This window comes from Adiantum capillus-veneris, chloroplast, assembly GCF_014529385.1.
Source record: "Adiantum capillus-veneris chloroplast, complete genome".
NCBI lineage: Eukaryota > Viridiplantae > Streptophyta > Polypodiopsida > Polypodiales > Pteridaceae > Adiantum > Adiantum capillus-veneris.
Genome location: NC_004766.1, coordinates 95,001 through 119,189, shown reverse-complemented (window position 1 = coordinate 119,189; position 24,189 = coordinate 95,001). Strand labels below are relative to the sequence as shown.

The 24,189-nt window shown below is 39.5% G+C and overlaps 15 protein-coding genes and 4 non-coding genes across 19 annotated transcripts, besides 2 other annotated features; 11 read left to right on the top strand and 8 right to left on the bottom strand. All coding sequences in view use genetic code 11, as the record gives it.

Annotated features, from left to right (window-relative positions):
* Positions 1 to 13,460: part of a sequence feature (small single copy region; SSC) that runs on past the window's edge.
* On the top strand, positions 109 to 384 carry rps15 (ribosomal protein S15). The gene has a single exon. The coding sequence runs from the start codon at positions 109 to 111 to the stop codon at positions 382 to 384; it is 276 nt and encodes a 91-aa protein (NP_848117.1).
* On the top strand, positions 470 to 1,691 carry ndhH (NADH dehydrogenase subunit 7). Its single transcript is given in 1 exon segment — positions 470 to 1,691. A coding segment is annotated over 1 exon segment (1,222 nt).
* ndhA (NADH dehydrogenase subunit 1) lies at positions 1,693 to 3,661 on the top strand. The gene is given in 2 exon segments: positions 1,693 to 2,250; positions 3,104 to 3,661. Coding segments are annotated over 2 exon segments (1,116 nt in total).
* Positions 3,795 to 4,298, top strand: ndhI (NADH dehydrogenase subunit I). The gene has a single exon. It carries the CDS (start codon positions 3,795 to 3,797, stop codon positions 4,296 to 4,298), a length of 504 nt encoding a protein of 167 aa, NP_848114.1.
* ndhG (NADH dehydrogenase subunit 6) lies at positions 4,484 to 5,077 on the top strand. The gene is given in 1 exon segment: positions 4,484 to 5,077. A coding segment is annotated over 1 exon segment (594 nt).
* ndhE (NADH dehydrogenase subunit 4L) lies at positions 5,180 to 5,482 on the top strand. The gene has a single exon. It carries the CDS (start codon positions 5,180 to 5,182, stop codon positions 5,480 to 5,482), a length of 303 nt encoding a protein of 100 aa, NP_848112.1.
* On the top strand, positions 5,820 to 6,065 carry psaC (photosystem I subunit VII). The gene has a single exon. The coding sequence runs from the start codon at positions 5,820 to 5,822 to the stop codon at positions 6,063 to 6,065; it is 246 nt and encodes an 81-aa protein (NP_848111.1).
* ndhD (NADH dehydrogenase subunit 4) lies at positions 6,204 to 7,694 on the top strand. Its single transcript is given in 1 exon segment — positions 6,204 to 7,694. A coding segment is annotated over 1 exon segment (1,491 nt).
* On the bottom strand, positions 8,111 to 9,061 carry ccsA (cytochrome c biogenesis protein). The gene is given in 1 exon segment: positions 8,111 to 9,061. A coding segment is annotated over 1 exon segment (951 nt).
* Positions 9,213 to 9,292, bottom strand: trnL. Its single transcript has one exon. It is a non-coding gene; the product is annotated as a tRNA-Leu (tRNA).
* trnP lies at positions 9,517 to 9,590 on the top strand. Its single transcript has one exon. It is a non-coding gene; the product is annotated as a tRNA-Pro (tRNA).
* rpl32 (ribosomal protein L32) lies at positions 10,252 to 10,428 on the bottom strand. The gene has a single exon. The coding sequence runs from the start codon at positions 10,426 to 10,428 to the stop codon at positions 10,252 to 10,254; it is 177 nt and encodes a 58-aa protein (NP_848108.1).
* rpl21 (ribosomal protein L21) lies at positions 10,619 to 10,975 on the bottom strand. Its single transcript is given in 1 exon segment — positions 10,619 to 10,975. A coding segment is annotated over 1 exon segment (357 nt).
* On the top strand, positions 11,283 to 13,472 carry ndhF (NADH dehydrogenase subunit 5). Its single transcript is given in 1 exon segment — positions 11,283 to 13,472. A coding segment is annotated over 1 exon segment (2,190 nt).
* Positions 13,461 to 24,189: part of a repeat region (inverted repeat region B; IRB) that runs on past the window's edge.
* trnN lies at positions 13,958 to 14,019 on the top strand. The gene has a single exon. It is a non-coding gene; the product is annotated as a tRNA-Asn (tRNA).
* ycf2 lies at positions 14,678 to 20,992 on the bottom strand. The gene is given in 1 exon segment: positions 14,678 to 20,992. A coding segment is annotated over 1 exon segment (6,315 nt).
* On the bottom strand, positions 21,258 to 21,331 carry trnH. Its single transcript has one exon. It is a non-coding gene; the product is annotated as a tRNA-His (tRNA).
* Positions 21,761 to 22,822, bottom strand: psbA (photosystem II protein D1). The gene has a single exon. The coding sequence runs from the start codon at positions 22,820 to 22,822 to the stop codon at positions 21,761 to 21,763; it is 1,062 nt and encodes a 353-aa protein (NP_848104.1).
* Positions 23,321 to 23,764, bottom strand: rps7 (ribosomal protein S7). Its single transcript is given in 1 exon segment — positions 23,321 to 23,764. A coding segment is annotated over 1 exon segment (444 nt).

The following is a 24,189-nucleotide window of genomic DNA, read 5'->3' as shown; positions in this document are numbered from 1 at the left end:
TAAACAACTGGATTTTCATCTTAAGAGAATTAGTGCTGCAACTAGCAGTCAAACCCCTTATAATCGATGCAAGGCGGGGACGAAGTTGTGCTTACTACTAATATTACCATGAAAAAACAAGAATCTATTCACACGCAGCTTCCGGGTGAAAATGTAAATACGGGATTCACTGCTTCTCAGATTTACTACTCAACCTACCAAGTTTCGAAGCTTACTTCCCATTTGGAATTACACCCTAGGGACTATTCATCTCAAATAGGGTTATGGAAATTACTTGGTAGACGCAAGCGTCTCCTAGCTTATTTGTTCAAGAAAAATACGGGTTTATATGAAAGAGTTTTAACAAAATTAGGTATTCGTGGATTAAAAGTGAAAGGACGTTAGCGTGAAAAAACTATCTTTTTGCCTCCTCCAGGGGTTTGATTTATCGCCTATTGTAATTGGAGCAGTTGTCTCATTCTCGGGTCAACAGAGGTTTATGATATTTAGTGGAGAGGAAGCAATTTACGAGTATTCGTCTTGAAGATATTGATCCAGTTGTAGTAAGCATGGGTCCTCATCATCCCTCAATGCACGGTGTTCTCCGGCTTGTTGTTGCTTCGCAGGGTGAAAATGTTGTTGATTGTGAACTAATATTGGGATATCTGCATCGAGGAATGGAAAAAATTGCCGAAAATCGAACAACTTCGCAATATCTTCCCTATGTGACGAGATGGGATTATTTAGCTACTATGTTTACTGAAGCAGTTACGGTCAATGCACCGGAAAAATTGGCAAATATTCAGATACCCGAAAGAGCTAGTTACATACGCGTAATCATGCCTGAATTAAGTAGAATAGCATCTCACCTGTTATGGCTCGGGCCATTCCTAGCGGATATCGGTGCACAAACCCCCTTCTTTTATATATTTCGGGAAAGGGAGATGATTTATGACTTGTTCGAGGCGGCTACGGGTATGAGAATGATGCATAACTACTTTCGAATTGGGGGAGTTGCCGCGGATTTGCCATACGGATGGATCGATAAATGCTTGGATTTTTGCCAATATTGCCTGCCAAAAATCTATGAGTATGAGCGATTAGTTACGAAAAATCCTATTTTCTTAAAACGAGTGCAGGGAGTAGGTTTCATAAACAGACAGGAAGCCATCAATTGGGGATTATCTGGACCTTCGTTACGAGCTTCAGGGGTTCAATGGGATCTCCGCAAAATTGATCATTATGAGTGTTATGATAAGCTGGATTGGCAGATTCAGTGGCAGGGGGAAGGAGATTCTTTGGCTCGATATTTAGTACGAATCGACGAAATGAAAGAATCAATAAATATTCTTCGACAAGCTTTAAAACTTCTCCCGGGAGGTCCATATGAAAATCTAGAGGGTCGGCGTCTTGTGCAAAAGAAAGACAAAATAGATTGGAACGGTTTCAACTACCAGTTTGTCGGAAAGAAATCTTCTCCTACTCTTAAATTGCCTAAACAGGAACATTATGTAAGAGTAGAAGCTCCTAAGGGAGAATTGGGAATTTTTTTAATTGGAGATGATAGTGTCTTTCCTTGGAGATTGAAAATTCGTCCACCTGGTTTTACAAATTTGCAGATTGTCCCTCAATTGATTAGGGGAATGAAACTCGCGGATATTGTGACAATATTAGGTAGTATAGACATCATCATGGGAGAGGTTGATCGTTAGAATGATAAATAGTACCGAATTTTGCAGAAATAAACTAATTCATCTTTTTGACGAGTTAGAAATTACAATGAATCTTTCCAAATCAATTTGGATTTTTGCTTCTACTCTTCTTCTAGTTTTGGGAGTCACGACGGGAGTTTCAGTAATTGCATGGCTCGAATGAAAAGTATCCGCGGGGGTTCAGCAACGAATTGGACCAGAATATGCAGGTCCACTAGGGATTATTCAATCCCTAGCTGATGGAATTAAACTTCTTTTAAAAGAAGATATCATTCCAGCTAAGGGTAATGCCTGGTTATTTGCCGCCGGACCGGCTGTCGTAGTCACACCAGTATTTATTACTTATTTGGTAATACCTTTTGGCCAACATATCATATTATCCGATTCGGGAATAGGTGTCTTTTTCTGGATTGCTATCTCAAGTATTGTACCCCTGGGTCTTCTTGTGGCAGGGTACGGTTCAAATAATAAATATTCTTTTTTAGGCGGTCTCAGAGCGGCGGCTCAATCTATCAGTTACGAAATACCCCTAGCTCTATGTGTACTGTCGATATCCCTACGTGCGATTCGCCAAGCACGAATGAAAAAGATAGAAACGTTTTTACCTTGTAATAACAGTAAAAATTTCGTTAGATGATAACCAAATAGTTATCTGGGTGAACTCAAACAGCGTTTTTGCAGTTGCGGAGTCAAACCCAATAGTTCGTGGACGAACTGAAAACTTATCCAAGCGATGCAAGAGGCATGATCCCAAGGCTGTGATTCACTCTCCAGTCTCGAAGCGGATGGGAAGAGGCAGTCAATTTCTGTTCCCCCTTGGAGTTACAAAAAGTGATGAGCAAGAAACACGAATATACGCAAGAGATTTTCGAGGCGGGGGTAAATTAAATAGTATACGTAGAACAAATTATTTGGAAAAAGAAGGGAATGAAGTTGGATATTTAGATCTATTTATAGATGTACCTATCTCTACCTTTCCCACATTTGTTCCCCTCCCCGCTTTACCATATGAAATAGACTCAGCTTCGGTAGGGATAACTGAGTAGTGTATCTACATCATTTCATTCTCGAGTATAACGCCATTCACTTGAATGATAATGTTTGGGACGAAATAACCCTCATTGAAATTCTGCAATTTAGGAGAAAAAGTGATGCAAACAAAGTTGGGTACAACCTTTTCTTTTTTAGATGCAGGGCTTAAAAATTACAATTTCTAGAATTGAGAAACTGGATGAGGTTGAGACAGATTCGGAAGCAAATTTATAGCAAACAGAATCTCATTGATTGGGGGCGTAGATTCTTATCTGCAATTTAGAGAATTTACTCCCTTCATGATCTCGATGGGGAGCCGTATGAAGATCTAAGTTCATGTACGGTTTTGAAATAGAGGCGGGAGAATCCGTCGACTATCTTTATCCGGTAGCTTGAGTACAGTTGATATAGTTGAGACACAATCCAAATATGGTTTTTGGGGGTGGAATCTGTGGCGTCAGCCAATAGGATTTATAGCCTTTTTCATCTCTTCATTGGCAGAATGTGAGAGATTGCCATTTGACTTGCCAGAGGCGGAGGAGGAGTTAGTGGCTGGTTACCAAACTGAATATTCAGGAATAAAATTTGGCTTATTTTATGTTGGTTCTCACCTAAATTTGTCAGCTTCCTCACCATTTGTAGTAGTTCTCTATTTGGGTGGATGGGATTTCTCAATTCCTTTTGTCGAAAATTTTGGACAAATTGTTTCAACTTCAAGTGTCATTGACAAGTCTCTCGACACGTTGAAACCGATTGTAGAGGTTGCCACTACATTATCCAAATCCTATTTTTACCTATTTTTCTCCATCTTGACAAGATGGACTCTACCTAGAGTCAGGATGGATCAATTACTAGATCTCGGATGGAAATTTCTACTGCCCATTGCTTCGGGAAATTCGTTGCTGACAGCTTCGTTTCGAATATTACTCATAAGTTGACGCATCCGCCTCATTTTCAGTTCAAGTTAAAACTATTGAATTTAATGTATGGAAACAAACGCATTACCTGTCCTCCCCTGTCACATGAAAATGTGTATCGAAAAGTAAATTTGAAATTGGATTTATCAATTTTATGTTTTTGGCAATAATTAAGTTTCAAAATTATGGTCAACAAGTTCTCGAAGCCGCAAACTACATTGGTCAAGGATTTGCAGTTACCTTGGATCATTCGAATCGTTTACCCATAACTGTTCAGTATCCATATGAAAAAAAATTACCATCCGAACGATTTCGTGGACGTATCCATTTCGAATTTGATAAATGTATTGCCTGCGAAGTACGCGTTCGCGTATGCCCGATCAATCTCCCAGTTGTCGATTGGATATTCCTGAAAGATGTGAAAAAGAAAAAATTGAAAAACTATAGCATTGATTTTGGAGTTTGCATATTCTGTGGGAACTGCGTTGAGTACTGCCCAACAAATTGTCTGTCGATGACCGAAGAGTATGAACTTTCCAGTTACAATCGTCATGAACTCAATTTTGATCAAACGGCTTTGGGGCGTTTACCTCCTCCCGCCTCTGAAGATGTTTCAATTCAATTAGTTTTGAATTCAAGAAATTCTTTTAGGAGATAAATCTTGAGAACAAGAAAACTTGGCACCCAAGTCATAATTTGCCACACAAATTACCTGCTCAAATAATTTTTTGGATAATCTGTCTGCTCAAAAACTGTCGAATAAAGATTAAAAATAAAAAAAAAGGAAAAATTAAGTATTCACTATGAAAAAATTCAGCTGAAACACTTAAGTAATTGTGTCTAACGAATATCTCAGAATTAATTCACGATTTTGTTTTAGCACCGGTAGAATTGGGTATCCTGCTGGGAAGTTTAGGCGCAGTATCACTTGTCAATACAGTTAATTCCGCTTTTTCTCCGGGGTCGGTTTTCACTTGTATATCTTTATTATACTTTGTTTCGAATGCAGATTTCGTAGCTGCTGCGCAGTTGCCAGTTTATGTAGGAGCCATAAATGTTTTAACCGTATTTGCCGTCACGATTACTGATGAACCGGCAGGTTCTGAGACTACTGCCCGTGGCATAGGCTATATCATTACTGCAGGGACTTGCACAATCCTTTTTTCAACATTATCTTTTGTGATTCACAATACTAAATGGTTTGACTTAAGTCTCATTCCTCAATCGGGAATTTCTACATCAGGCACACTCGGAAGTAATGTCCAACAACTTGGATATAAATTATTGGGAGAATTCGTAATACCATTCGAACTTCTCTCGATACTTCTCCTAGCTGCTTTAGTGGGAGCAATTAATCTAGCACGCAATGAAGATGCATTTATTGTCAATAAGAAATCAGCTGCTTCAGCACCCTACAAAAATTCTACATTTTTCTAACCGACGGAGAATTATTTAAATAGAAATTTATATTGAAGCCCCGGGAAAAAAAAAAAAAAAGATAGATTGACTCATCAAAATGTTCGAGGAGAAATTTAATAGATCACGTTTGAACAAGGACTAATTCTGAGTGCTTATCTTTTATGTGTAGGTTTTTTCGGTCTAATTACGAGTAGAAATATGGTTAGGGCACTGATGAGTCTAGAGCTAATCTTTAACGCGATTACTTTAAATTTCATTACACTTTCAAATCTTTTTGACAACCGAGAGACTGGGGAAATATTTACATTATTTGTAATAGCCGTTGCAGCTGCTGAAGCTGCTACCGGGTTAGCTATTGCCCTTTCTATACATCGAAACAGGAGATCTACTCGTATCGATCAATCGAATTTGTTAAAATGGTGATTGATTGATAGGTTATACAGTTTTAAACACCTAGTTGTTGAATTTTCCCTCGGCGGCAATATTTTCACCTCAACAAATTAGTTTGATACTTTCTTCCAATTATATCTGCTAACTAACACCTTTTTTAGTTTACCATAACTTCAATATATAGCTTATCCCCCGAGTAGAAAAAAAAAAGAGAAATTTTTACAAAATAAAACTTAATTGGATAGATTTTGAAAGTGATGAAAAGAGCTTATCGGGAGTATTCGGCTATGGGGGGGGAAAATAGATTTTCTTTTTTTCAAGTAACTACTAGGAATTCACCATATTGATTTAAGAGGAGTAAACAGACTCAATGGCACATTCAGTGAAAATCTATGATACATGTATTGGTTGTACCCAGTGTGTAAGAGCATGCCCTACAGATGTGCTAGAAATGATACCGTGGGATGGATGCAAGGCAAATCAAATAGCTTCTGCTCCCAGAACAGAAGATTGTGTGGGATGTAAGAGATGTGAATCTGCCTGTCCAACAGATTTTCTGAGTGTACGTGTCTACTTGGGGGCTGAAACTACCCGTAGTATGGGTCTAGCTTATTAATAGGTAGGACTGAAAAGTTAATCCCTAAATCATTCATTTCAACTCATACCCAAAACTTCCGACTTCCAAAGTTGGGTATGAGTCATCTCATTTGGCTTACACAGTCTCTATTAAAAATTATTTCTTTTTTAATTCATGATTAGTAATGTACCTCGGTTAACGGTAATCGTTTCCCTCCCAATTTTTGCTGGTCTGATGATTCCAATCCTGCCTCGTAATGGAAACAGAGTCACTCGATGGTATACTCTGGGTATTTGCATATTGGAATTTTTACCAATTACTTACATATTTTATTGTCATTTTCGAATCGATTATCAGTCAATCCAGTTGTTGGAAACTTTTAACTGGATAAACAATATCCATCTTCACTGGTCATTAGGAATCGACGGGCTTTCCCTCGGTCTTGTCATATTGACGGGTTTTGCAACTACTCTGGCAACCTTATCGGCTTGGCCTATCACTCGTAATACACGGCTATTTTACTTTTTAATGCTGATTATGTATGGCGGCCAAATTGGATTATTTGTTTCCCGAGACATTTTGCTTTTTTTCTTTATGTGGGAAATAGAACTCATTCCAGTCTATTTACTACTATGTTTATGGGGCGGAAAAAGACGTTTATACTCAGCCACGAAATTTGTCCTATACACAGCTGGTGGCTCAATATTTTTATTGGTGGCGGCTTTGACTATGAGTTTTTATGGTAGCGAGGTTCCTTCTTTTAATATTCAGGATTTGATACATAAATCATATCCCCTTTCGTTAGAAGTACTAATCTACGTAGGTTTCTTGGTGGCTTATGCCGTGAAATTGCCTATCTTTCCCTTCCATACCTGGTTACCAGATACTCATGGGGAGGCACACTACAGCACATGTATGTTATTAGCCGGAGTGCTGTTAAAAATGGGTGGATACGGACTTATTCGAATTAATTTGGAATTATTAACTCATGCACATTTTTTACTTGGATCGTGGATGATGTTATTTGGAGCGATTCAAATTATATACGCCTCCTTAATTTCAATGAGTCAGCGCAATTTTAAAAGAAGAATAGCTTATTCTTCCATTTCTCATATGGGTTTTGTAACCATCGGAATCGGTTCTTTTACAGAGACAGGTATTAATGGAGCTATATTACAAATGATTTCCCACGGTTTGATTGGAGCTGCCTTATTTTTCCTCGCAGGTACCTGTTACGACAGAACTCGAACTTATCTACTAGATCAATTGGGAGGGGCTGCTATTTCAATGCCTAAATTATTTACCATGTTTAGCACCCTTTCGTTGGCTTCTCTTGCATTACCGGGAATGAGTGGTTTCGTGTCGGAATTGCTAGTTTTTTTGGGAGTTGTTACTTCTAATCAATATTCTTTTGCCTTTAAGGCGGGAATTACGGTGCTAGAGGGAATTGGTACGGTATTAACTCCCATCTACTTACTATCAATGTTACGCCAACTATTTTATGGTTACAGGTTTTTTGACAAATCAAATCCTTACTCAATTGATCCTGGTCCAAGAGAATTATTTATTCTAATTTGTTTTCTCCTACCAATACTAGGTATCGGTTTATACCCAAATTTGATTTTATCTATTGGGAGTACTGAAATCCCTTCCCTCCCACTTACATGACTCAACGTTCTGAGCTAAAAAATGAGTACCTAGAGAATTTAGTACAAACAAATAAGCTTATTTGTACACCACCTCTATGGCATAGAAGCATGGGATAAAGAAAAGAGTTTCTTGGAAGGCTAATATAATAGATTCATACTGTACACGAAATAGCTGCAATTTTGTAATTGTTTTTATCTGCAGGAAATGGAGAGGCAGAAACAGACATTTGGAAAATACATCTATTTACTAGCAAGTCTGTTCCTGTTTCTCCTTTTAGGTTTTTGGAGTTATTTTGCTACCCTGCTGCTCCCCCAATTTCTCAATGTAGTTAAAATTTTTGTCAATTAATTTTTTTTTTTTTCAAACCACTTTTTTTTTAATCTCCCCCTTCCTTTTTATTTTCCTTCAATTTGCCAAAATTAACCTTCTGGTCTTTACGCTAACCATCCGTAATTATGCAATCCAACTCCTAATAAATTGACTCCCAAGAAACAAATCCAAACTAAGAAAAATCCCATAGATGCTGTCGTGGCCGGTCCCTCCCCCATCTTTCTCTTATCCACCTTTGTATGAAGGTAAGTAGCATATACTAACCGAGTTACCAACGCCCAAGTCTCTTTTGGGTCCCAACTCCAGTAAGATCCCCGAGCTTCATTAGCCCACACTGCGCCAGAAAGTATACCAATAGTCAACAGAGAAAACCCCAAACTTATTGTTTGGCAAGCCCACTTATCCAAGCAATTAATCAATTGGCACTTCCGTGAGTTGGAGATGAGGAAGTAGGAATAGTTTTCTGCACCGGTTTGTTTCCACAGATTCTTACGAGGGTTCATCAAAAAAAAGAAAGATTGTTTTTCAAACTTGTGTTCCAAAGTTACACTACCTACCTTGCCGTAGAATAAACTTAATAAAGTTATTGCTAGCGAAGACCCACACAATGAGGTTATATAACTAATCAACATCGCACTTACATGCGTCATTAACCACTGAGACTGCGAAGCGGGTACTAACAACGTGGGGGAACGCATTTGCTGGGGAAGACTTGAAGTTGCGAAGGCGTGAATCAACATAGCACCAGGTGCGAGTACTGCATGCGATAAACCAATTTGGTCTCTAACTTCTAAAATTGAATATAATAAGGAGAAGCCCCACGATAGAAACATTAGCGACTCGTACAGATTACCTAGCGGTAAGTGCCTGGTTTGGAGGTAGCGAGTAATCAGAAATCCTGTAGTACAGAAAAAAGCAATTGTCATGCTATTTTTGCTGAAATGATCAATTTTATCAATTTTGTAAAATAAATTGATGAGGTTCAACAAAGTTACGAAAAAAAACATCACAAACGAAATATTAACAAATATGTACTCTATGCCTGTATATGTCGTAATTGAGGGAGACCAGTAATTTATTCTTTTAATTTATTACGAATTAATCACTTTAGAGTGGATTATCACCAATAAAGTCGGTGACTTTATTTTCTAAGTAATCAAGGTAGTTTACAATTTGTCTTTTTTTTTTTTATTTCACTATTTCACGTGCCGCTACTCGGATTCGAACCGAGATGCTTTGGCACTGCTTCCTAAGAGCAGCGTGTCTACCTATTTCACCATAGCGGCTTATCAAAATAGAAACAAATACATACTTAATTGTATATTGGTTCGGACCGATAAGTCAACTGTTACATAGTTTGATAAGATGTAACAGAAGTTTTGAAATGCATATAGGTTAAGAAATAAGAAGATTAATCACTTATTTAGTTAGTTCATTTATTAAAAATAAAAAACATCTTAATCTAAACCAGATGGGTAGATATAATCGTGTATATAGATAGATAGATATACGGAATATGGCGCAGTTTGGTAGCGCGCCATCTTGGGGTGATGGAGGTCACAGGTTCAAATCCTGCTATTCCGAACGTAGACGAGCCCTTTCTATCTATAGAAATGTCGTAACATCGTGCATGTTATAACACTGCACAGAGACCCACACTACGGCTTAGTTTAAAGCGAGTGTTACGTGGCTTATGTGTTTGTACATAAATAGGTTAAATTAAACTAACGAGGGAAAATCTTAAAAAAGGAAGGAGTTATAACCCCCCCCCTTCTTTTTTTTTCCTTGATTTATTTCTTTCTATTTTCTAAATTTGTGGTATGGAAGTCTAAGAAATTCCCTGTATCTTGCGCTCTCACAATATGCTTTAAGATCGGTCAAATTCTTACATTGACGTGAAATAACATTTAAATACTTATTTGGGATATATCTTTGTTCTAATAGGGAGGTTATTTCATCCTTAAACTCAATATTTCCAAAAATAGATTAACATACACCAATTGCTTGAAGTTGATTGATAAAGGCGATTACGTCACTGATTATCCATACTATAACTGTTATACAAAATATTTTCAAATTTCACCCAATTTTTCTATATTTCCGGGGGGAATAAAAATTGTAGATTATTAATATGTCAAATTTTGTCAGTTCCTGTCAAGGAATTATGCTAATTTTGTGGTTTTTTAACTGTTTGTTCACTCTTCTACATATCTGTCAAACAACTACCCGGGAATATAGAATAGTACTAATTTTTCTGGAAAGGTTTTTTTTCAGTTCCATAATAAAAACTTTTTGAACGTCCGCTTAAAACAGATTGAGCCAAAGAAAAAGATTTCAACGACTTTTCCACTGATTTAATTTTCCAGCTATGATTACGAATTTTCTTCATTGATGCAGAAGTACGTTTCTTCGGAACGGCCATATTCTATTGAGTATTCTTGTAGCTTTTTCTCTTTGCAATTACCAGTTATGTTGATATGTATCAGTAGAATGAATATAATGGATAGAAAAGTGGACAAATAACAAAGAGGGACAGATATCAAATAAAAAAAAAACTTTGCATCGATGCATCAATCTTTCAAGTATCTTAGTAATTTGACTTACCTATGCAATTATTTGTTAGTTGCATTACTACAATTAAAATGGATGGAATCAATTGCAAATCTAATTATACTTCCTCTGCATCCTCGACTCCCTCACGTTTTTCTTTTGGAAAAAATCTTTTTTATTACCAATTTATCTTCGAAACAGTTATGTAAGATCCGTCCCTTGACGACTGCATTCGCTAGCCACGGAGAACCAATATCTATTTTAGATCCGTCACGAATAAGCAAGACTCGACCCATGGATACTTTTGTGTCAGATCCCCGTGTATTTAAATTTGAGGGAAAATGACGAACATCGTGGAATCTTCCCGGTTGTACTCGTAGTTGTTTTCCTCCAATATCAATAATTGCGTATCCACCAATTCTGACTCTCTCTTTCCATTTTTCCATATTTCCTCCCCCCGAGAAAGAAAAAAATTCGTTCACAAAGCGAGTTGATTCGTTTCCAAATTTTACAACTCGAATAAGTATCTCGGTCACGTGCAAATACTGTCAAGTTTTTTGATTGTTGCTTCTTTCATGAAATCAAAATTATTGAGTCTCTTTTTCTTTTTTACTCAAAAATCAATTATTTTGTCTGCATACATTCCATCTAGTAATGCTCTTACACTTCCCCCCCCCCCCCCCGTCGGGAAGTAGCAACAAATTAAATTTGGAGTTGACTACGTCTGTGAAACTTTCAAACGAATACGCTTGGATTATTCCTTCGTGTCCATTAATAGCTTCTTGTTGCACTGGATCGTTATCATTCTTTTTTCCAAGAGTTGCAAGGGGTTTCCATCGCCTGTGCGCATTGCTCAACGTTTTTTCATTAGCTATTTCTACGTTTGTGTCACTTGCCATATTTCAGGAACAATTTGTGAAAAACCCGATTCAGCAATATTTATGGATTTGGATACCGAGAAGTACTTTTTGCGTAGAAATAGGCTTTTTAGTCGATTCACTTACTTTAGTAATGTCACTACTGGTTACCACTGTAGGCGTGTTAGTTATGATTTATAGCGATAGTTATATGTGTTATGACCGGGGATATACCAGGTTTTATGCTTATTTGAGTTTGTTTACCGCGTCAATGTTAGGGTCAGTTCTCAGCCCCAACTTAATACAGCTTTACGTGTTTTGGGAGTTAGTTGGAATGTGTTCCTATCTATTAGTAGGTTTTTGGTTTGCTAGGTCAAGTGCCGCAAATGCTTGTCAAAAAGCTTTTGTTACCAACCGCATAGGAGATTTTGGATTACTTTTAGGTATTCTAGGTATTTACTGGACAACTGGTAGTTTCGAGATTTCCGAATTGTGTGATTGATTTGCCAAATTAAAAGAAATTGGATTTTCCAATCCAATCTTGACAAATATCATTGCTTTTTTACTCCTTGCAGGTCCAGTTGCTAAATCTGCTCAATTTCCGCTTCACGTATGGCTGCCAGATGCAATGGAGGGACCCACGCCCATATCGGCCCTTATTCACGCAGCTACTATGGTAGCTGCCGGGATTTTTTTCATTGCCCGAATTTATGGTCTAATTTCTACGCTTCCCTTAGTGATGCAAGCCAGCTCTTGGCTTGGTGGAGCAACGGCTTTGCTGGGTGCCACATTAGCTCTTGCACAAAGAGATCTAAAAAAGGGTCTTGCTTATTCCACCATGTCTCAGTTGGGATATATGGTTTCAGCCCTAGGCATCGGCGCTTACCAATCTGCTCTCTTCCATCTCGTGACGCATGCCTATTCAAAAGCTTTATTATTTCTCGGAGCCGGTTCAGTAATTCACTCAATTGAAAAAGTTGTTGGATATTCACCTAACAGGAGTCAAAACATGTTTTTCATGGGTGGCTTACGTAAGTACATGCCAATTACTGGAACTACTTTTCTTCCGGGTACCCTTTCTCTATCTGGAATACCGCCCTTAGCCTGTTTTTGGTCCAAAGATGAGATTATTCACGAAAGTTGGTTAAGTTCTCTTCCACTTGGAATTCTAGCTTCTGGCACAGCAGGTCTTACGGCGTTTTATATGTTTCGTATCTATCTCCTTACTTTCGAGGGGGATTTTTGCACTATTAAAACGGATTGGGTTGACTTTAACCATTTTGCGCCATTGTCCATAAGTATGTGGGGTGAAACTGAAGGAAATCTTTCACTAAATCAAATTAATCAAAATGTTGCATCGGTACGATTGGGAATAACAAAAAACAAAGGGTTTTCGTCATCATATCTAGCAAACCCAAATGGAATTACTAACGTCCATTACGATCAGAGCTTGCCGAAGCCTAAAGAATCGTCTTCTGCCATGACATTTTCTCTAGTGATGCTTGCAATACCCACTACATTAGTAGGACTACTGGGAATTAATCTCATAGGAGAAACTGCCAATTTTGAATTATCCCCGGAGTGGTTAATTAATCCAGTTCACTTTTTCGAACTTAGTAAATCTTTCAATATTTATATAAAAATATTGCTAAACTCGCGTAGCTCACTTATTTTATCTTTTTTTGGAATATTTTTTTCCTTCATTATTTACAAAAAAAGTTATAAATATTTTTATATTACTAAAAAATTAGTTGGATTTACCAAATTAGTTAGTAAATTTGGGTTGCTTGTTCAATCTTGGTCACTAAATCGGGGTTATATTGATTACTATTATGATATATGCTTTGTGCGTAATCTAAGATCTTTAAGTAAGTCACTTTCAGATTTTGATCGTTACGGAATCGACGGTTTTGTCAACGTAATCGGAGCCTTAAATTTTTTTGGAGGAGAGTTTATACGTTACGGAGAAAATGGTAGGATATCTTATTACTTATTCATAATTATTTTTGGAGCTATTTTATCATCAGTACTAATCTTCATCTTTTTACCTTTTCCATAAACTGCTACTTTCGTTTCACGAAACTCCAATTCGCGTTCATTTCTCCCGACTATTTTTCATCTTCCCCATCTTTCTAATTCTATTTTGCTTCCTCTATTCCCCCTAATTCTAGTCCTCAAAATAACGTGGAGGAAGAATCCCGCAACTATTCTACTACGCCTCCCGGAAGGGGGGAATAGAAACCACTCATTGGTGATTGATCAATACGAATCTTGGGAGGGGCTTGCCAGGTTGATCTTGACCTCGTCTCGGCCGGTTGACCCCCCCCCCCACCCTCCCACGCCCATGATTTGGGGGCCCCTCCATTCGAATGGGATTGCTATCGCCACTACCCCCCCCTATAATGAATGGGGGCTAGGGAGTACGCAAAGTTTTTGCAATGGCAAAGAAAGCTTAACTCCTTCCAGATTTGGAATTGGCTTCTGGAAAAAAGGTATTCAAGCAAGTGTGTATGGGACTGAATCCCCTACCATTTTCCCCGGTAGCTCAGCGGTAGAGCGGTCGGCTGTTAACCGATTGGTCGTAGGTTCGAATCCTATCCGGGGAGATCCGTATCTACGTCAAGAATTTCCACTAATACTAATTAGGATTAGGAGAGCTGTATTTCACATCACACATATGCCAAATCAAGTTGGCGTGACCCACCAACCACTGAATGGTTTGCTATCGCGCTATTTTAGGCCTCGACACCAACGAATGGAAACGAGAATATTGGCACGTTCCGTTCTCCCCCCCCCCCCACTTGACTAATTTAATTGGCCCATTCCAGTCATTCGATACACCGGATTGATTTAAAGTGGAAATTCTTAGATTTCGACGCCTCAATGAGATCCTTGGAGCTACTTGGGGAGGGTGAGGGGGGGGGGGGAAATCCAAAATCTTATCGAGGATAGTTATTGGGAAGACAAAGAATTGTCTTCGTTCGCATAATTCCTGCGGAATAACCTATATCACTCCTTCCAATCCTACCTCTCAGTGGAGAGACTCCTAATTCCTATAGTAACTGTTCTCCAACTTCTTTTCTTTTTGAAATGCTATAATTAGATTTTCCGTATCAGTAAAAGGAAAATAGAGATCTTCCTCCTACTGAGTGAGTTGGCTTCCAATTCTATGGCTAGAGATCTAAACGGAGTGGGGAGTATCTAGGTGAGGAAACAACAGTTGTTTCATGACATCGAACTTTCATGAAGGAATTGTTTCATTGTTCAATCCAGTGATGCTTTACCAAACCGAAACGGATTGGATAGATATTCATAAGTTTCAAGCAACATATTATAAATAAGAAAATCCCGAAATGGGGAACGGTTCCGTCTCAGCCATTTGTTTCTATGAACCAGAAGCCTAAACCGAAGAAATCGTTCCGGGAAATCCTCCGCTACCGCGTAGCAACCCAAACGAACGGGAGTAAATATCTGCGGATATTGCAGATGTATATCTACGGAAGAGGTTTCCCTGACGTATTCGGAATCTCGCTCCTCCTCTTCCAGAGGAAGATTATTCCGCCGATTGAGAGATGAGTCGGGTTTCAATTTTGGATTCTCTTCGCTATAGAGGAAAAAATCTTTAATTTTATTATTTGACATCTTCTGAAGGCGCTGCCTTCTCATACCGTAAATGGTGTGAAGCCTCCGTGCCAGTTCTTTCGTTGACAACAAGTTGCGGCGCAGGGAAGGAATGTTAGGGTCTGGCTGGAACAGAAGCATGGGGTCCCAGATGAAGCGCCCCCCGAAGAGTCGAGTCATTTCATTCAATCGATCACAATGTGTTTCATACTCATTAGATGAATCGCCAGAGATTCCCAATTCGAGAAATTGCTCACGTAACAACATATTATCCAATCGGTTTTCCAATCTTTTAATGGAATTATCTGTTCCATTAGTGACAGATTTCTCGAAGCTGAAAAGATACCCGCTTTTCTCGCGCCACTTACTTCTCTTTCCCCTAATCTTACTGAATTCAAAATCTTGTTGGGGTATGTAATTCTGATTGTAGTAAAGAAGAATTAAGTTATACAAATGGTTGGGTTCGGATAATACCCCCATCAATTCGTAAGTCCCGCTTCGCAGGAAACGGAGACGCCAAGCCTTGCGGGACCAAGTAATCTCACGCGATATCTCTGCCGCTGAGTTTCTTAATTCGGGTGACTGTTGCATCTCGAAATCGGTTAGACTACTAATTCTCCCTCTTTTCAGAGATTTGGAAGAGCGACTTAGAGAGGTTACACCTGAGCAATACTTGGGTTTTCCAATAGGAAGAGGGGGAGGAAAACTATTACTGCGCCGGCTCTCTCCCCTACAAATTTCCGGACGTGGGAAATTATTCGAGAGGTTTTCTAGGACGCCACAAGCTAGGTTTAAGTCATTCTCTACGAGTTTGTCGATAACAATGAAATTATCTTCTTTTCCCCTATCCATTTGGAACGAATCGCGAGCTACTAATTTGGCTATTAGCTCTGGGAGATGCAAAAACATAGTGAATTCATCAATTGTTGATTCGGTTGTTGAAGGTTCCACATACCAGTTAGACAAGTAATAAAATCGCATTTTTAACTCGTCACGACCAATAAATGGAAAAGTTGTGAGAGAAATATCTGTCAAACTATTCTTTACTTCTGCCATCTTGTAGGAAGAGATTTCCCATTCAGAATTAGATTCCATCTCATTGCCCATATCACTAACAGTCGAATGTTGCCTATGCAAAGCTAATCCAATTGTGTTGCTACATACAAACTTTCTCCCTTTGGAAGTACCTATCAATAACGCTTCATTAGCGAGAAGAAGTAAATCTCGTTTACTATAACCTGCAGTTCCAGACACAGTACTCTCAAGAAGAGTCGGATTAGCCCCTACCTCGAAACCTTTGATACGTAATAGAATTGACAATTCTTTCTGACGTTGACGCCCATTGGACCTCCGAAAATTTATTAATTAGTTTAACCGATTCGGAGCTACTGAAGCTGGATCTATCCTCGCAGGTACGTGAGTCGTGGCAATAACGACATTCTCGCGGATGTCGGAGTTGCCGAGCTTGTGACCAATACTCTTCAATATTTGGCAAAGTAGAAATTTGGGATCAGCTTCTAGCTTATTATACGAACGACAAATATTCAATTCATGAATATCTTGAATCCATAATGTACAAGGAGACATTTCTTTCGCTATTTCAAAGACGATATTTAATCGGTGTACGCTCTCTTTCGAGATGAAATTTCCACGTACATTATTGAAAAAAGATCGGTTGTATATGAATTTTTTGAGTGGTAGTTTCACCACTGGAAAGTAGGAGTTGGATGCTACATCTCTAATAAGAGAGGATCTGCCAGTTTCTACAGGTCCTACTAGCAAAATTCCTTTGGATGGTAATAATCCCGATTGGAGTGAAATAGGTATGTCACGACATGGCATATTTAGTAGACTGTCTCTTCGCCTTGTTGTTGCCGAAAATAGAATATCTCTCCCAAGGGCGGAAAAAGCCCACTTCTCCGCAGGATCCAACTTACGAATCTTGTGACCCAATAGATCATTTTGCCAGAATTGAAGTAAGTATGCCAAAACGTTGGATCTATCTTGCGGGTAAGGTTCATGAAAAATCTTGTTGCTCGATAAATCATAATTGAATTTTGATTTCGATGCATACCTGTAGAGAATCTTAGTCGTTACCAAATGTTGAGTCAGTAGTTCTTTATTACTATCTAAAATATCAGAGCTTTCTCTACGAAATATCCACGAATCAATTTCATTTTTCACGAAAAGGAAAAAAAGTATATTACTTACACAATTCAAGAATCTATTGAGAGAATGAATTAGTAGATCTCTTGTTAACATTTAGCTTGTCGGGGGGGAATACATTACCTTTCTCAAATAGGATCCACGCATTGGGTCTGTTAAATAGTCAATAGTAGCAAAACGTTTCCACAAATGAAAGGAATTGGAACCCGAAACGGCAGACAAAGGATGTTTCAATGACAGGAGAACAAGTAATATTGAGAGGATGCAGCAATAGGAGATAGGCCTATTGGAAAATTGAGATACCGACCATTCCCCCGGATGTAAAATCTCCGCTTTATCAGGGATTTTTTCGAGAATGAGAAGATCTGTCTCGGATGATATAGTATTAATAGAATTGTTTCCGAATATCAATCCTAGCCTTTGCAGGCTTCGGAGTAAATAGCCCTTCGCGCTACCTACTAAACCCCTAGCAATTCCTTCAGAAATTCTACGAAGATCATGATTTGAGTCGTAACTTATCTTAAGTACTATTTCCGGATATGCTTTTGTAATTAGATCGCAGAAGTATCTCCACCAGGTGGGGGTAAAAAACAGGGGTATATAATCTCCCAATAAGCTCCAATTTTCGCCGATACTGTCTCTCCAGAAAATCCAAGAGATCTTATATCTGTTCAAATCTTCTGATAATTCATTGAAATTGATGAAATGGGACGGGCAAGTAGCTTCTTCCCGGGCAGATGAATCTGCGAACCCCGCATCTTGGCGGGTAACATCCTCCCCAATTGATCCCGCTATAAATCTTGATGTTACGCCATTGAATAATGAGAATCTTAGCGACCAATAAGGTGTATCCAATTTTTTCGGTTCCCAAAAATACTCAATAGACAACCCGTTTCGATAGACTTGACTCGTGGGGGAACCATTTCTCGAGTCTAATCCATCTTTGAAAAACTTCTCCGAATTGACTCGATCTAATACCAGCAGATTCCGACGAGGTTGGGTTCGCTGATGATCCGACCACGAGTCGGAGTTTCTCGACGCCTCCTCCAAAGAAACTCCATCATTACTACACGAAAATAGGAACGAGTCTGTCGCTTCACGGGGGGATGAGCTCAAACTTGCCAGTAACCCATTCAGATCCGAAATAGAATTGGGAAGTCCATCCAAATGAGTTACTATGGTCGCGGATTCATGCAGGTTAGGCGAAATAAGTTGAATTGGTGTGAGTAAGTGATCAGCTACCTCCCCTGCCGTTTGTTTCGAAAAATTGGATGATAACGAATCTGACAATTGGAGGTGAATAAGTGAAAGGATATCAGATGAGGAGATGGCTTTCTCGTCGGAGCTCAAATAAAAGTTTTCTAACACGTCGAGATAACTATTGCTACAGTTCCCGACGAAGAAACCCCTTTTGATTCTCTGGATAAAGTTGTTTCCAGCCCGGCTCCGTATAGGTGAGTTGTTTATTTCATCCATTTGATCGGAAATGTTTTTTGGAAGACTCTCACCAATATTCCTAATTGAATTCCCCCCACGGCTTAAATCACACACAAACAGATTCCAATTTTGTCTCCCCATAATAGAAAGAGCCTCACCCGAGAATCCTGCTCGGATAGCTTCGATGCAAGACAACCCGAGAGAGGTGAAATTCGACGCAGGTTTTAGCGCAGTCGAGGAGCCTACCGATTTTTCACTTGTTAACAGTCTAGACTCGACTAAGAAACTTTTTCTTTCTTCAAGAATTGTTTTGAAAAGAAGTATCTCTTCGTCAATGTAACCATCGGATAAACTTGAGAAAAAATCAAGCTCAATACGATCCATTTTGTTCAATTTTTCAAAATCTATGTCGTCCAATTTTTCGATGCAGTAATCAACGGTATCTATCAGAATTTTCTGGCGAGTAGCCTCAGCAACAATCATTTTGGAAAGAAATAACACATCGAGAAATCGGTGAAAATATTTCTTGGTATGTCTATTGGTACTACGGAGACTGACACCAGTCTTATTTAGCAACTCGTTTCCCACTAGTGACACACGGCAGATTAATTCTGCCAAGTTGTACTTCATTGCTTCTCCCAAGAATTTCTTAACAGGCGAAACATACAAATTCCGTGTTGCATCGAGCCGTCTATACAGATTTGATTGAACATTCCTACACTGACCAATATGGGAGGTAACATATTCGTTCGATAGACGCTCTACGTCATCCTTCCACTTGAATACTGTTTCTTCAGTTGCAATTCCCGTGAAACTGATGTATACTCTGCCACCCGTCCAGCCATCCAACCAATATTTGATTCGGAAGAAATATTCAGTGGATAACGCACAAAAATAATCGTGGAGAAGAAATATGTATGTTGAGTAGAGAGGTATGATTCTATTTCGCCCATATAATCTAACTAGAGAATAAATTGAATCTAGGTTCCCCCCTCCTTCCAATTCGTCTAAAAAATTAGTATTTCCATTTTGATTAGTTGTTTCCCTAGGTATCTCTAAGGATGCTTTAAAATAGGTTGGGAAAATCTCAACGAAGTCGAAGTATCCGCCACTTGCTAACCTAAGTTTCTTGCCAGATATTTTGGTAAACGGCATATTTTTTTTCATTCCCGATGGAAAAAAGACTCTCTCGGATTTGATCCTATTACTGACGTCAATAACTATTTTCCCACCAAGAGGAAGGTTTGATTTCCTAATTATCGAAAGGAAGTTGGTGAGTCGGTTTATTAATTGATTTCTAACTTGTGAATAAGCATGTAGAACGGGAAAGCCTCCCTCATCTTCTCCATAATCTAATCCAGATATAGAGTTGCGAAACAATATTGTTTTCTCACGAGACGTAAACGAATACAAGTTGGAAAAGACTTCTTGCTCAGAGGGAAATGCCGATCCGTCCCTCCGGGGATCGGCTGAATCTGCGGATTCAGATTCAAAGGGGTACAATACTACGGAACTTAATGAATTGTTTCCCAACCGTATTGCTTGTAACCGACCCAGATCTTGCTTGTCACAGATTTCCCGGAGAAGCAACGAATCAAAATTGTTTTGGTGGCAGTCACTTCCGTTTTTGGAAACTACCAAGTTTTTATAGAATTTGAAAAACCTAACTAAATCTTGCAGATACCTACCCCCACGAACCACTTGAATCCCTTCAGTTTTCCCCTTGAATCTATCCCCGCCAAATAGTAGGGAATCCCTCCTCATTATGCGTGCCTTCCACCTACCGGAAGGCAAGGGAGTCGTGACATCATAACGGATTTCTCTTTCCTCCTTTGAAGAACTTGCAGAAATTGAAATATCTTTGTTCAAACCTAAGTAGTAGGGCTCCAGTATTTCTCTCTTCCCATCTCTTCCGACGGATAAAAATCTCTTGAATTGGAGGAAGCAATCGTAGGAGAAATTGCCATAATTTTCCGTCTGTTTCTTTCTTATCCCCTCACCTCCATCAATGACTTTTGCTAATACAAAACCCCTATCAATCGAATTTTTGTAACTCAGGCAATGCATAAAAATTGGTATCGCCAGCAACATCAGCATTTCCAGGGTGACGCCACTACCCCTCATTATTGAATGACGCAGATTACGTAGAAACAGTAAACTTAGAAATCACAAGTCAGATAATCTGATGAAAGGTTCAGCAGTGGAAGCTGGACTAACTACAAGTTCTTCGAGATAGTGGTTTTTCAATGATTCGGAGAAGTAGTTTAATGCATCGATTTCTAAGAAGTCCCAAACTTTAGATGAATAATCTCGGCCCCTTACTCCTCTTCCTTTTTCTATCACCTTTTTTACCATAGCTTTTTTCCCATATTAGTTCTGAGACTACTTATCTATCTATTTCCCATATTTATTATACTGAGAATTTCGAACATTTCAAGATGTGATGGAGGAAATCTATCAGACGAGTCTGGTTCTTTCCGTAAATAGTTGCATCCGAAGCTGGAATGAAATTGGGAATTCTCAGATGTTATTGTCGAGGAGACCCGCATATATCCCACCCAACTCGGCAAATTTTCCCTGCCTTAAGCGGGCGGAGCAGTAGTATTGAATTACTCGGATGGGCGAACGACGGGGATTGAACCCGCGCGTGATGGATCCACAATCCATTGCCTTGATCCACTTGGCTACGTCCGCCCCTTTTGCCACTTGCTTTTGTTAAGGGGCTCCCCAAATGTGAACGAGATCCATCTGTTAAGCTAGATAGCTTATTTGGATGATACACATCCATATTAACTGCATGTATCTAACAAGACAACATAGAATCTGCAAAATGAGGAATGTACTCCCAACTCCTTCTACCCAAAAGATTGAAAGGTTACAAGAATTCAGCGAATCAAATTAGTAACTCTTTTCAATTAGGAAATCCCGGAAGGATATTCCAATTCTTCGTTCTTCTCAATTCGAGATGGGAAACTGATGACCGTGAGATTGTGACAGTCCGTTATCCTCTCCCTTTTTGCTCCACCGTACGGACCTTACCTTTTCCTTTTCATTGGATACCAAACTATATCTTCTTAAATTGAAGGGTTTGGTATCCAGCTGTGCTGCCTAACCAGACGGATATTATCCGTTTATAGAAGGGGCGTCGACAGAGGCTAAGTCTAAGGGGAAGTTATGAGCGTTACGTTCATGCATGACTTCCATACCTAGGTTGGCGCGGTTTATGATGTCAGCCCAGGTGTTTATAACGCGACCTTGGCTGTCAACCACAGATTGGTTGAAGTTAAAACCATTCAAGTTGAATGCCATAGTACTGATGCCTAAGGCGGTGAACCAGATACCTACCACGGGCCAAGCAGCTAAGAAGAAGTGTAGAGAACGAGAATTGTTGAAGCTAGCATATTGGAAGATCAAACGACCGAAGTAGCCGTGAGCAGCTACAATGTTGTAAGTTTCTTCTTCTTGACCAAACTTATAACCTGCATTGGCAGACTCATTCTCAGTAGTTTCTCTAATCAAACTAGAAGTTACCAAAGAACCATGCATAGCACTGAATAGAGAGCCGCCGAATACGCCAGCTACACCCAACATGTGGAAAGGATGCATAAGGATGTTGTGCTCAGCCTGGAATACGATCATGAAGTTGAAAGTACCAGAAATGCCCAGAGGCATACCGTCAGAGAAACTTCCTTGACCAATTGGATAGATCAGGAAGACGGCGGCAGCAGCTGCGACTGGAGCTGAATAAGCGACAGCAATCCAGGGGCGCATACCTAAACGGAAGCTTAGTTCCCATTCGCGACCCATGTAGCAAGCTACACCAAGTAGGAAGTGAAGAACGATCAGTTCGTAGGGACCACCATTGTAAAGCCATTCATCGACGGAAGCTGCTTCCCAGATTGGGTAGAAGTGTAACCCAATAGCTGCAGAAGTAGGGATGATAGCGCCAGAGATAATGTTGTTACCGTATAGCAAAGAACCAGAAACGGGCTCGCGAATACCGTCAATATCTACGGGAGGAGCTGCGACGAAGGCGATGATGAATACAGAGGTTGCGGTTAGTAGGGTGGGAATCATCAAGACACCAAACCATCCGATGTAAAGACGGTTTTCAGTGCTGGTGATCCAGTCGCAGAAGCGACCCCATAGGCTTGCGCTTTCGCGTCGTTCTAAAGTTGCGGTCATGGGAATTTTTGGTTTTCGAAAAGGAATTAGTGATTCCCCAGGCTAGTAAGCCTGTTACTATGTAGCATATCACAAAAACCTATCCGTGTCAACCAAAATCGATTGAGTCTCTAGAATTCTTGGATACAGAGGCTTTTTCCCCGTATCTCAAAATTTTTTGTCACTTATTTCACAACCTGGATTCCCTAAAACAAGGGGAGAGGGAGAAATGAAATTTCTCTCCTAGGTAATGCACGCCCCTAATCAATTTTGGTCTCTAAAAAATAAAAAAAAAAAAGAATCCTGCGTCAAGCCTTTTCATGGACGAAGCACTCCGCAGCTTTGCATCGGCCAACGTATTGTAAATATTGGAATAATTGACGAACTAAGGAGGAAGTAGTCGTCAACCCCTCACTCATCCATCTCTGCGTAGTGTTTCTCGATTCCCCGATACTTGCGCCCCGATTCCAATCCACAACGAAAAGATTGTGGATTGGAACTAATCTCATCTAAGCAAAACTAACGGAAGTGGGCAAAAGCTTTGTTAGCTTCCGCAACTTTATGAGTCTCTTCCTTCTTCCGTATGGCACTCCCAGAATTTCTGGCGGCATCTATCAATTCATCACTCGACCTTAAAGCCATACTTCGACCTGAGCGTTTTCGACATGCGATCAATGACCACCGGATGGCCAAAGCTTTTCCTTTTGCAGGTACTACTTCAATGGGAACTCGATAAGTTGATCCACCCACACGTTTGGTTTCTGTGACTACATCGGGAGTTACCCCACGCACTGCCTGTCGCAGAACAGACAGTGGGTTCCTATTTGTCTTTTATCTAATCCGCTTCATAGCCTGATAAAAAATCTGATAAGCTAGTGATTTTTTGCCGTTTTTCAGGATACGATCAACTAGCATGTTTGCCAATCGATTGCGATAAATTGGATCCGATTCGATATTTCTAATTTCGTTCGCTACACTGCTCCGATGTACCACGAGTTTACAACTACGTCAGACTTCAACCAATTTTTTTTTATGTCTTTTCCCGGCGGTGTTTTAAGCTACTATTTCGGCTTCTTCACTCCATATTGTAGAGTGGATCCACCGGTTAGTGGGGGATCTCCCTCCAAACTGCACGTGCGACTTTCGTCGAATACAGCTTTCCATATGATTGGGTAATAACTACGGTTTCCAACCAATTTTTATTCATCACATAAATCATATTTACTCATTGCACATTGAGTATCCGTCTCCCTCTCTTCCACGGAGGAAGAAGAAATAGGCATGGAAAGGAAAAATCTTGCAATTCAGTTATCTCACCAGTAATGTCCGTAGGTTTCCCGATCCAATCGGTAGATGTAGGCAAAGTCTCCGTCAAATATTCGTAGTCT